We start from the raw sequence: 13,490 nt of genomic DNA on the forward strand, positions 1-13,490 counted from the left end.
ATTCCAGGTCAGCTAAGACCCAATTACACCTCCTCCTCCTCTGTTTCTTTCCCTGCCTGAGGTGTCACCCCACCAGATCCTTGTCCCAGTCTATTCCCTCTGCTGCATGCCCCTCATCCAGGTCCAGTTCTTATCTCCTCTGCATTCCAGTCAGGCTGTTTCCTCCTTCTGGTTCTACTTCTGGCTGCTTAGGCTCCAACAGGGGGAGCATTGGGAGCACAAGAGAGACAATGTCTCTACTCTCAGTTCCTGTGCCTAGTGCCAGAGCTGCCCAGAGCAGCAGCTGCAGGGTAAGTCCTGCTCAGCCCATGCCCAGGGGAGATAGAGTTTGGCAGATGAATTCTCCAAAAATTCTAACACGTCTCTGAGCATGTGCAAACTGCAGTTTTTGACAGGCTTATAACTTGGCCATAGTTCAGGTAGGGGTAGTAGATAGCCCACAGAAACCAGATATTCGTCTGATTGTGTTGCTGAAACCAGAGTCAGCATGTTTCAGTCAGACCTGCTGACCCAGTGGTGGGATCACTCGCCACTGATAGGGCCCTGGGCTGGGACCCAGTGGTCCCTGGTCCCTCTGCTGCCAAACCCACCCCTGAGGTGGCAGCCTACCCACCTTAGGCTGGTTGGCCTGTCTGTGTTTGCTGTCTGCCCCAGCCAGCAAGATGGGTTATAGACTGCTCCTGCTCTGCCCCACCCAGAGGGCTTGAGCCTGACTGTGTTTGCTGTCTGCTCTAGCCAGAGAGCTGGGCTGTAGACTGACAATTTCCCTGCCCCATCCCACAGGGCCAGGGCCCTGGACTCTTTGCTGGCACTTAGCCAAATGACAGGGGACTAGCATGGTATGTGCTGCTAGGTGGCGCAGAGAGGTGGAGTGGCCTCTCTCAGATAGGGAGGAACCATTCTAAGCCACTACCGGGCCCTGCATCCTGGTTCGCAGCAGCAGCCGAGCTAAAGCAGGGTGAATCTAGCCTATTATCTGTCAGCTAATTTAAAACCCAACAGGCCAAATTCTGTCCCAAATTACACTTGTGGAGCCTCATTTGTGCATGGCTGGAGTTGATAGCAGAACTTGACTGAGCTCCTGTACTCAATTTGAGACCCACTGTGGATAGGGCCTGGGTCGCCTTTGGCTGGGCTAGTTCTACTTCTGCTGAATTGACCATGAAGGCAGCTTTTAGGTAGCCATTGCTTTCAGACAGAGGTAAACTGTTCCAATTTGGAATATTTGCATTATTGTGCTGCTGCTGGGGGAGAGAATGGAAACCCTCCGTACAGCTGGCCACTTAACTCAAAAGGATTTGACACATCAGTTTTCAAACTTATCCCTTTTTTTTATTGCCACGGGATGGAGCAGAAGCTACAGGAGTCCTTGTTGTGCAGTCATAGTTCCTTCTCTTATTTTGCAGACTGTCACCACAGGCACTCGATCAAATTCATCCTTGTGCACCTAATGTTGTCATCTGTTGCTGCTCTCTTCATTTCCTAAGATAGCTGTGTGCAAGTTCTGAAACAGCTTTGTCTTAAGCTGTGCTTTGGTCCTTTATTCAAGTCAAAGAAGTCCAGAGCCAAAGGGTTTTAGTAGTGAAGATCATCAAACCCATCTTGGTTGTGACATAAGACAGTATTTGAACCTGTCCCTGCCAGCAGGTATATGGGATCTTGGGGAGCAATTACCACACGGGTGGGGTGCAAAATAAACTTTATTAAGAAAATGCAAAAACAGGGAAAATTCAATAGTGAGGGGTATGGGTTGTTAAGGCAGACAATTGGGCAGGGGTTTCTTTTTTGGTAAACAGTAAGGGGGTTTCAATAGTGGGGTACAACACAGTAGGATACAATACAGTGGGTAATCAGTTAACACTGAGGTATGAATGTAACAGGTAGCTAGCGATTTCTATGTAAAAAGGTGTGTCACAGCAGCATATAACCAACTAACAGTTATGGATAAAATGTGTTAAATAACAAACAATTCCAGGTAAAAATGTGTCACAGTGGTGTAAATGTAGAATGTGAGGGGTACCAGAAAGGAAGAAAGTAACCAATGGGGTTTTATGCTAGAGATTTAATCTTAGTGAGACAGAGCAAACAGGTTGCAAGCTTAAGCAGCAGAGAGAGTGTAACAAGGTAGAAAGACACAGAGAAGCTGGGGGGGGTGTTTGCAGTGGGAAGACAGACAATTACAATTATACAGAACACAGCAAAATCTTATCTATGAGCTAACTTAATCAAGACTACACAAATTAAAACACAATGCAACAATTCTCTAAGCCTAACTTACAAAGTATAATGCTAAACTTAACTTAATGGGTGCACCTTATGCTAAGGATAGTTCCAGAGGGCTGAGTGGTGTGTGTCCAGGACACAGCTCCAAAGGGGTGGGGAGGGGTGACTGCAGCAGTGGATAGAGCTGAAAACAGTCCAAGGCAAAGCCCACAGGAGCAGAACTTAGCAGCAGCACAAACTTATTTTCAGTGGCAGAGTGCCACGGGGTTTAAGAGAGAGGTTTTAAAACACAGACCAAGGTTTAGCTTGAGTCTGTGTGCTGGGGAGACAGAGCCAGCAGCCAGGATGGGGGTGGGGGTGGTAAGAGAGGTTTTAGGACACAGACCAAGGTTTAGCTTGAGTCTGTGTGCTGGGGAGACAGAGCCAGCAGCTAAAATAATAAAATAAAAGTATAGAAACTTTCACAGAGGGATTCTTACCATCCCACAAGGCAGCAGCAGCAGGGGCAGAAGCAGGCACAGCAGCAGCATCAGAGGATGCAGAGAGGGCTCAATTCGTTCACAATAATCAGGAGATCTCCAGGCAAAATTCGTTGTTCGGGGGGGTCAAAAACGGGGGTACGCTCAAAAATAAAACGAGAGCGGAGAAAGGACCCCCAGAACCCCTGGTTGATCAGACCAGGCAGCAATGCAAGAACCTTTCTGAAGTCTGTTCAAAAAATGTCTGTTTATAAAGGCAAACCCTGGCAGCTTCCCGCCAGTAACTCTGATTGGCTCCCCCTCTTACAGGTAGGAGAGAAGGCAGAGAAAAAAAACTGCAGGCAGCCACCAAGACATGTTTGGACTAGTCCTGAGCCCAGAGGTATGACTCATGCCCAGGATCTTAAAAACACAATAGGTCTTGCAGCTTTGGACAGAGCCTACCCTACACCAAGCCCAGGTTTTAACAAGGTGATAACAGGACTAACCCTTTGAACAGGGCAGTGGTCCCACTTAGCATAAGTGGCCATCCCTTTGAGAAGGGCAATGGCTTTTGTTAAACAACTTAAGGGGCCCTCCCTTTGAGAAGGGCAGAGGCCCTGGTAAACAACTTAGCAGCCAGGGAGGGGCGGCCACAGAGGAGAACAAGAACAAAATGGAGTAAGGGGACAGCTTTAAGAAACAAAATGGAGCTGTAACAGACAGAACCCAGGTTTCTTCAGCAGAAATTTGGATGTCTTAACCATTCATCTTCTGCTGGGTGCTCCAGATATGACCAAGGGGTGTGTACTTGCTGTGCTGCTGAAAGGATTAATAGTGTCTAAGGTAAATAGATACTCTAGAAACATAAGCATCTTCTAGTGTCTTAGGCCTGTACTGGCTTCTCAGCTGGTTACAAACTCTGGGCTGCGTGGCATAAGGTGGGGTGTTATCTACTTGTCTGGGGCTTGCATCTTGTAGTGTTTTTAAACAATGTACAAGATCAAGGTTTTTCCTATGAGTTTCAATGAGACATTTCAAATCTTCTTTCATTTCAGCTGCACTCTGGCTGGCTCCTTGTCTGGTGACTGTACCAGCCAGGGAGTACACTGGTTTTCTTCTGCTGAAGAACGTGGCCCAAAAGTTTATCCGAATTTGTGATTTTATTTGTTGGCTCTTGAATTTTGAGCAGCAGCATTAGGTATCGTTTGTGACTGGCAGATCAGTGCCAAAGAGAACTGTGAGCAGTTACCATTGAAATCTGCTAATTCCTGAGGTTATTTAAGGTTCCTGCATGAATTCCCATAAGAACTACCACAGCTCTGTGCAGAATCTAAGCGGAATGGCAGCTATGGCTGCTCAAAATCTCTGAAAATCTGGTCATTAGTTTTCAAATCTCTTTTGTTGCAGAGAGAACCTGTGAAATGTAGCCTGGGCTGTCTTGATTCTAGAGGCAGAGAGACTAGAACAGTGATACTCAGACCTCAGTGGTTCAGGAACCAAATTAGCGATCAACATTACCCAAAAGAGCCACAGTAGTGTGAATTCATTGTTTCATTTCCAAGAGTGCTATATATTCACTTTAATATGACGGGGAAACATTTTTATAGTATTTCTCACAGCAAAATGACTGACCAAGTATTATTATTTTTATCAACTATAGTTGGTTAATAACATAGTAAAAGCATCCTGATTGGTTAATAACTTAGGGCATGTCTACACTTTCTATTTAAAGCTGAAAAAGTCCCTTTTTGGCGCAAAAACTGTGGGAGCATCTATACTTGCCAATGACTTTTTGCGGTGAAGCTCTGCTGCTCTGACACCAGGTAAACAGCCATCCACCCCTCCCCCTGTAAAGCCCGGGGAACTTTGAAACTCCCCTTCCTATTTTCTTGGCAAGTGCTGACTTATCATCTGGCCAGGTGGCAATGCCTGTTCCAGGGAGTCAACCATCCCCTGCTTGGAGCAATGCTGAGCTACTGGAGCTGATCAGTGTTTGGGGAGAGGAGGCTGCGCAAGGACCCAGGATGCCCCGCGATCACCCCAACCCTTCCTACAACACCTATTGTCAAAATGGAGAGAGCTGCACTGTGGGATAGCTGCCCTCAGTGCACTGCTCTCATGGGCAATGGAAGTGCTGCAAATGGAAACACTCTCTGATGCCTGTGGAAGTGAATACACAAACCAGCGCTTTTCTTTCACCGGTTCACTATCAGCGTTGAAACCGACAGCGCAAAAACTCTGCAAGTGTAGACATAGCCTTAGATTGGTTCATAATTAAATCACACAGTGGTTTCATATCCTGTGCTGCAAAGAGCCGCAGGAAACACATTGAAGAGCCACGCGAGGCTCGGGAGCCTCAGTCTGAGTATCACTGGGCTAGAACCACGGCAGCAGAAGAGGTGTGAACTCATTCATCTCAGTGGGAGAATGTTGACTACAAAGCCTAAAAATGACAATGGTGATTTCGGTTACCAAGCCACAGCTGACTGAGTAGGTCAGAAACATCAAGCTGCTAATATGTTGAAATATATCCACTTGTGATGGGATATGCAGATCTTACACTGAACAACACGGGGCTAAGCAGATGCTCTGAGCTCAGCCAGCCCCGCCCTGCCACACCTGGAAGACATGCGCAGGCTGGAGGAGGTGTTAAAAGGGAGCAGAACAGCTCACTTGTGGGCAGACCAGGGGAGAGAACAAACCTTCAACACTTAGTTGAAGGCCTGAGGAAAGGGCTGAGGGAAGGCAGGAACTGCCTGAAGATCCCTCCTTGAGGGAAGGGAAAGCCTAATCCTGATGCTCCCCGGTACTTCGGGGCGGGGGACGGATAGCTCAGTGGTTTGAGCATTGGCCTGCTAAACCTAGGGTTGTGAGTTCAATCCTTGAGGGGGCCATTTAGGGAACTGGGGTAAAAATCTGAGGATTGGTACTGCTTTGAGCAGGGGGTTGGACTAGATGACCTCCTGAGGTCCCTTCCAACCCTGATATTCTGTGATCTGTTCCCCTGCGGGAGCTGTAGGCCCAGGCACCCCATCAGTGCCAGTGAAAGTCACAAAGATGGGTCCTGAGGACAACCCAGAGGCGTTCTTGATGGTTGAGTAAGTGGTGATGGTAGCCTCGTGGTCCCCTGACCAGTGGGCCACCATGCTGGTATCACACGTGATGGGGCCAGTACAGACCTCATACTGGGGGCTGGATGCAGTGTTTGCCCAACTATGTGCAGGTGAAAGCAGTCATACTTGACTACCTCAGCATCATGGTGGAGCCCTTCTCACCAAGGTTTCATGGGGAGAAAACCCCCCAGGGAGCCTGGCCCCACATGGTCACCCAGAAATGAAGAGACGTGTGCTGGAAGTTGTTAAAGCAGGAGACTCAGGCTGGAGTTAGGAGGTCTGAGCTCAGCGTGGTGGAGCAGCTTGCTCACATACTTCCGGCTGGGGGTAGGGACTGAGAGCTCGAATGCTGGCCAGAGTTCGTAGCCAATGCGCTCCAGCTGACGGAGAATTATTTAGCAGCAGAGATGGCGCTGACTGCCTCACACGAGCAACTGCCTGAGACCAAGGAGGCCACTCGACTCAAGGGAGAGCCCAACCAGGGGAACCAGCAATCAGACAGGAAGGGCCCAGCAGGCCATCCAGCCCTGGACTAGTCCCCAGTGGGAAACTCCAGCATCGCAGGCCTGAGCCCGGACAAAAAGTGGATCTTGAGACCCTGCGGGCTCCTCTGCTGGGAAGCCAAGGGGCTGGGGAGCAGAGCAGACAAGTCACACAGGGAAGGGCTATCTCAGATATCTGGTCAGAGCCAGCAGCCACGCAGGCAGCAGTAGGGGTTTGCTTTTCATGTTCCACCAAGACCTCTGCTCCATCCCTTTGGCAACATGTGCAACCGCTGCTGGAGTGGAGACTGCTGTTCCATCTTTGTGACAGCATGTAGCAGCAGCAGGGGCTCTTCCAGGGCTATATGTCAGCCCTTCCTTTCTCATGACAGGCCTTATGTACCCATGAAAGTGGCTGCCTCCCTGGTCCATTTCTACTATGGGACTCTCCCAGTTTAGGGATACCATGTAAGAGATCCTAAGGTCTGAAATTAGCAGGGCATTGTGGAAAATAGCAGGAACTGCCAGTTTCTTTCATGTACAGATGATGGAGTAGCTCCTATGCATACAAACAGCTTTGCATTGTGGGAAAAGGCCAGTACATTCAGATTCCAAGAACACACACTCTGTAAAATACAGGTGACAAGAATACAGGTGCATAGACTGTGTTTCTAATGGAGATTTATTGGCCTTTTGTGTGATGAGAAGGTGCACATAATACTGGGCTGTTAGTTAAAAAAGATGGTGTTTTGGCTGCAGCCGACTGATTTTATGCAGGCTAGCAGGGACCCTGAGCTAGAAATATTTCAGGCTAAATTGTAAAAATTGACGCCTGAAACAACTCCTTTTCTCCGTGTGTCAGGCAAAAGGAGACCTGGAACACACATTCACCGGCGGGTTACACTTATTCAGGGAAAGCTCCCATTGACTTTATTAGGAGTTTTTTCAGAGTAAGAACTGAGGAAAGACTCCAGTATTTGACCCTTAGGTTTTGTTTTCTTTAACATTCTCTTTGGAGAGAGGGACTAGATTAATGGTCTACACCTCAGGTCACAATAACTGGACTCTTGCAAACACACAGGTTCAGCTCAGAGCAGATTTAACACAGCCCTTCAGCCTGCAGAAGGAGATATAGCTAGAGTCGTTGAAAAGCTTAGGCCACACTGTGCTGTGTGCATATTAGAGATCTCATGGTGCAATGACTAAAATGTAAGGATTTCCCCAGTGAATGTTCTTAGCCCAAATATCTTTCTACCTGCCAGAAGCTGTGCACTTGATGTCTGCTGCCTTTCACTGCACAGGTAGCTGAATTTCAGTGGTGGGGTTTATGTGACCATGGGGCTACTTATGATAGTAAGGGTATGCCTATGTAAACAGGGGAATGGTCATAAAATCATAGGGTTAGAAGGGACTGTAATAGTCACCTAGTCTAACCCCCTGCCAAGATGCAGGATTTGTTGTGTCTAAACCATCAAAGACAGATGGCCATCCAGCCTTCTTTTTGAAAGCTCCTTTGCTGGAGGTTGTCAAAACTCCCTAGGCAGTCTGTTCCACTGTCCTACTATTTTTACCGTTAGGAAGCTTTTCCTGAGATTGAATCTAAATCTGCTATGCTGTAGTTTGAGCCCGTTGCCTCTTGTCCTGCTCTCTGTGGCAAAAGAGAAAAGTTTTCTCCCCTTTTTTTTTAATGGTGGACTTTCAAGTATTTGAAGACTCCTATCGTGTCCTCCCTTAATCTCTTTTCCAAACTAAGCATACCTAGTTTCTTCAGCCTTCGCTCATATGGCTTGGAATTCATCCCTTTGTCACTTGCCTCTGGATCCTTTCCAGCTTCTCTACATCCTTTCTATACCTTGGTGACCAAAATTGGGCACAGCACTCCAGCTGAGGCCTAACTAGCACTGAGTAGAGCAGTACTATCCCCTCCTATGACTTGCATGCTATGCCTCTGTTAATGCAACCTAAAATTGCATTTGCAGGGTTTGTTTGTTTTTTGCAACAGCATTGCATTGCTGACTCATGTTGAGGTTGATATTCCACTACTCCCAGATCCTTCTCAGCAGTGCTGCTGCCAAGCTAGTTATCCCCCATTCTGTAGTTGTTCATTTGGTTTTTCTTCCCTAAGTGTAGCACCTTACTTTTGTCTTTGTTTAAACTCATTTTGTTGTCTATAGCCCAGTTCTCTGATTTATCAAGATCCCTCTGAATCTTAACTCTATCACCAAAGTGTTGTGTCACCTGTAGATTTGATCAGTTTGCTCTCTCTTCCGACATCCAGGTCATTAACAAAGATGTTAAACAACAGTGGACCCAGAACAGATGCCTGTGGAACCCACCTTGAGGCTCCTCCCCTCCAATCTGACATCATTCCATTAATAGTTACTCTTTCTCTGTGCTTGTTGAACCAATTATGTATTCACTTAATGTTAGTTCCACTGAGCCCACATTTCTTCAGCATACTTATCAAATGTCATGTGGCACTGTGTCAAAAACCTTGCTGAAGTCTAGGTATATTATGTCTACACATCCTCCCTATCCATAAAACCAGTTACCTTGTCAAAGAAGGAAAGTAAGCTGGTTTGGCGTGATTTATTCTTAGTAATCCATGCTGACTGCTAGTAATTACGTCTTCGTCCTCCAGGTATCTGCAAATCGAATGTTTTATACATAGCTCTAGTAGCTTTCCAGGTTTCAAAGTCAAGCTGACTGGTCTATAACTCCCCAGCTCCTCCTTTTACCCCCTTTTAAAGATGGGCACTACATTCACCCTTCTCCAGTCTTCTGGGACCTCTCCCATGTCATCCATGAGTTTACAAGTATTATGGCCAGTGGCTCCAAGATTTCTTCAGCTAATTTCTTCAGTACCTTGGGTGAATAGCATCAGGCCCTGCCACCTAGAATTCATTCAAATTGGTCAGAAGATCTCTGATGCATTCTTTACTTATCCTGATCTGCATCCCTTCCTCTTTGTCTATGATAACTTTACTCATCATCTGCTCACATATTATTTTTTGTGATAAAACTGAAGCAAAGTAGGCAGTGAGCAGTTCCACCTTCTTATCTTCTGTTACCAGCTTACCTTCTCCATTGAGCAGTGGACCCATACAATCCCTTTCTTTTTTTGTCTGACACAGTTAAAGAACCCCTTCTTGTTGTTTCTAACATTCCTTGCTAACTGTAACTCATTCTTTCCCTGGCTTTCCTGATTTTTGTCCCTACTTGTGCTATTCCCATGTATACTTCCTGAGCCCTGGTCTACACTACAGGGTTAGGTCGAATTTAGCCACATTAGGTCGATTTTACACAAGCAACCCTGTTCCGTCGACTAAAGGGCTCTTAAAATCGACTTCTGTACTCCTCCCCGGCGAGAGGAGTAGCACTAAAATCGACCTTGCTGGGCTGAATTTGGGGTAGTGCGGAAGCATATCAACGTTATTGGCCTCCGGGAGCTATCCCAGAGTGTTCCAGTGTGACCGCTCTGGACAGCACTTTCAACTCCGATGCACTAGCCAGGTACACAGGAAAAGGCCCGGGAACTTTTTAATTTCATTTCCTGTTTGGTCAACGTGGCGAGCTCAGCAGCACAGGTGACATGCAGTCCTCCCAGAATTGCAAACGAGCTCCAGCGTGGAACAAACGGGAGACACTGGATCTGATTTCTGTATGGGGAGAAGAATCTGTGCACGCAGAACTCCGATCAAAAAGAAGATCTGTCCATCATGCCAAAATCACACAGGGCATGATGGACAGAGGCTACAACAGGGACACACAGCAATGCAGCGTGAAAGTCAAGATGCTCAGGCAAACCTACCAAAAGACAAAGGAGGCAAATGGTCGCTCTGGGTCAGAGCTCTATACATCCTGCTTCTATGATCAGCTGCATGGCATTCTGTGGGGGGGGGGACCTTACCACCACCCCACCACTGTCCGTGGACACCTGCAAGGGGGGAGTCTCATGCAACCAGGGCCGGCTCCAGACCCCAGCACGCCAAGCACGCGCTTGGGGCGGCATTTTGCCGGGAGGGCGGCAGGCGGCTCCGGCGGACCTTCCGCAGGCATGACTGCGGAGGGTTCGCTGGTCCCGCGGCTCCGGTGGACCTCCCGCAGAAATGCCTGCGGAGGGTCCGCTGGTCCCGCGGCTCTGGTGGCGCATCCGCAGGCATGCCTGCGGGAGGTCCACCGGAGCCGCGAGACCAGCGGACCCTCTGCAGGCACATCTGCAGGAGGTCCATCGGAGCCGCGGGACCGGAGACCGCCAGAGGGCGCTCCGCGGCGCGCCGCCCTGCTTGGGGCGGTGGAATTCCTAGAGCCGCCCCTGCATGCAACACAGAGGAGGATTTTGTGGATGAGGAAGAGGAGGAGGAGGAGATGCACAGTAGGCAAGCGGTGAATCTGTTCTCCCCGGCAGCCAGGACCTTTTCATCACCCTGGAGCCAATACTCTCCCAAGGTGGGATCCCCAACCCTGAAGGCGGAGAAGGCACCTCTGGTGAGTGCACATTTGTAACTACAGTATGGGGTTTAAAAGCAATAGTGTTTAATGTTTGATTTGCCCTGAAGACGTGGGATGCATTCGCGGCCAGTACAGCTACTTGAAAAGTCTGTTAATGTGTCTGAGAATGGAGCGGGAATCTTCCAGGGACATCTCCATGAAGCTTTCCTGGAGGTACTCTGAAAGCCATTGCAGAAGCTTTCTCGGGGAGGCTGCCTTATTTCATCCTCCACGGTAGAACACTTTACCACACCAAGCCAGTAGCAAGTAGACTGGAATCATTGCAGCACAAAGCATGGCAGCGGATGGTCCTGGGTTTTGATCGCATTCAAGCAACATTTGGTTTATATCTTTCTGTGTTAGCCTCAGGAGAGTGATATCATTCATGGTCACCTGGTTGAAACAGGGGAATTTTTGTAAGGGAACAGTAAAAGGACTCTGTTCATGCTGGGAGGACACGATAGGAGTCTTCAAATACTTGAAAGTCCACCAAAAGGGAAGACTAAGGGGGGGACATGATAGAGGTATATAAAATCATGAGTGATGTTGAGAAAGTGGATAAGGAAAAGTTATTTACTTATTATATACACAGATAGGGGGGTCCAAATGAAAATTAAATAGCAGGGGCAGGTTTTAATAAAAAAAGGAAGTTCTCTTTCTTCATGCACAGTCACTCAACTTGTGGAACTCCTTACCTGGGAGGAGGTGGGTGGACTATAACGATGTTTAAAAGGAAGGGGACTGGATAATGGTGGCTAGTGGCTAAGTCCATAAATGGCCATTAGGGAATGGTGGTCCCCCCCCCCCCCCTGTCTGTGTCAGGATGGGATGGAGATGGAGGAGAGAGAGAGAGAGATTCATTTGATCCTTCTGTCTTCTCTCTGGTCTGGCACACACCTGGCATTGATAGAGATCGACAGATAGATGGACATTCAAAAAAAAGGGAAGAAAACTTTTCTCTTTTGCCACAGAGGGCAGGACAAGAGGCAACGGGCTCAAACTACAGCATAACAGATTTAGCTTCAATCTCAGGAAAAGCTTCCTAACAGTAAAAATAGGACAATGGAACAGACTGCCTAGGGAGTTTTGACAACCTCCGGCAAAGGAGGGTCCAAACAGAAGGCTGGACGGCCATCAGTCTTTGATGGTTTAGACACCACAAATCCTGCATCTTGGCAGGGGGTCAGACTCTCCAATAGAAAAGATGCCCATGGCCTGCAGTAGGCTTGAGGTCAGGTATTTTCCCTTGGCTCCTCCAGCCCCATGGGTGGGGGAGGGTCAAAATGCCATTCCCAGACAGAACGGTGGGGGGCGCTGCCCCCCCCCCCGCGTGACGCAACAAAGGGAGGCACCGCCCCTTTCCGCCTCACGTGCGTGCCACGCCTCTCCCTCGCGCGGCTCCCACTCGCTCCGCCCTGCCGCGCGCTGGGAGTTTGAAGCCGGCCGGCGAGGCTGGCACAGCCCCGCGGTAGCGATGGGAAGAAGCAGGCGCCTCGCCCTGCTCCCTCGCTGCCTGCAGCCCGCGCTGCTGGGGCCGGAGGGCCGGAGCGCCGCGCAGCCGAGCAGCAGCGGCCGCCGCCGCTGAGCGCCCCCAGCCAGCCCAGGACGCCGCGCCTAGATGGGCTGCTCCTCCGCCGTGCACGCCGCGGCGCCGGGCCAGGCGCGCCCCGCTCTCTCGCTGCCGGCCGGCTCCAAGGCGCTGTGACAGCCCGCAGCCAGCCTCACCGCCGCCGCCGCCAGCCATGGGGGCTTCTGCGAGCAGCCGCGCCGCCGCCGCCGCCTTCCCCAGGCCGGCCGGGGAGACGCAGCCATCTCCAGCCTTCTCATTGTGAGTGCTGCGGGCTAGGGCACATGGCATGGGGAGGATGGATGGGGGGGTAGGGCACATGGGGAGAGATAAGGATAAATGGGGGCTAGAGCATATGGGATGGATTGGGGGGCTAGGGCACATGGGGGATAAGGATACAGGGGCTAGAGCATATGGCATAGAAAGGGGGGTAGGGCACATGAGGGATGAGGATGGATGGGGCGAGGGCACATGGCATGGAATGGGGGGGCTAGGGCACATGGGGAAGGGCAAGGGTTTTGATGGGTGGGGTGGGTGCTGATGAACGAGGGCGCTAGAGGATGGGGGCTGCTGAGGGGACTATGGCACATGGGGAAGAGTTTGGGGGGGATGGGGCTGCTGATGGGGATACCAGGGGGCGCTAGGGCATGGGGTTGGCTTTGTATGGGACTAAGTGGAGTAGGGGGCTGCCGATGGGGAGCCGGGGCTCGGATCGCTAGGACCTGGGCTGGGGCTGCTGATGGGGGGCTGGGATCGCTAGGGCCCGGGCTGGGGGTGAGTGAGGGGCTGGTGCACACGGGCTGTGCATGGCGGGTTGGGGGGCAGGGCACCGTGGCGCTGCTCGTGCAGGCTCAGGGACGGGCTGGGCATCGCTCGCGGAGGACCAGGCGCCCGCTGCCCGAGAGGCTGGGGGCGGGAGGGGGGCGATGTGGGCTGGGCCGCGGCCCCCTGCCGCAGCGCGCGGGCCCCTTTGTCCGGGCTGGCCCGGCTGCTGCGACTCGGCTCTGCGCGGTGCTCGCCCGCGGCGCAGCCGGTTGTTGTCGCTGCAGTGAGTCATGGCGCGATGCTGCCGCCGTTGCTGCGGCGAGACCCCGGGAACCCCCCGCCCCGAGCGGGCACCGCCCCCCGCTTCTCCCTCCATCGGCCCGGCTCC

General features: G+C 50.5%; 1 protein-coding gene across 1 annotated transcript in view; it reads left to right on the forward strand.

Moving 5' to 3' along the window:
* The first annotated feature begins 3,458 nt into the window (after positions 1-3,458).
* TNFRSF21 (TNF receptor superfamily member 21) overlaps positions 3,459-13,490 on the forward strand; it is a 70,564-nt gene continuing 60,532 nt past the window's right edge. The window contains exon 1 of the mRNA XM_039532067.1: positions 3,459-3,527. Within this exon, the coding sequence (XP_039388001.1) occupies positions 3,474-3,527 (54 nt within the window). The 5' untranslated portion in view covers positions 3,459-3,473. The remainder of the gene's footprint in view (positions 3,528-13,490) is intronic.

The sequence above is a fragment of the Mauremys reevesii genome, linkage group 3 (assembly GCF_016161935.1).
Source record: "Mauremys reevesii isolate NIE-2019 linkage group 3, ASM1616193v1, whole genome shotgun sequence".
In the NCBI taxonomy this organism is placed as follows: Eukaryota; Metazoa; Chordata; order Testudines; family Geoemydidae; genus Mauremys; species Mauremys reevesii.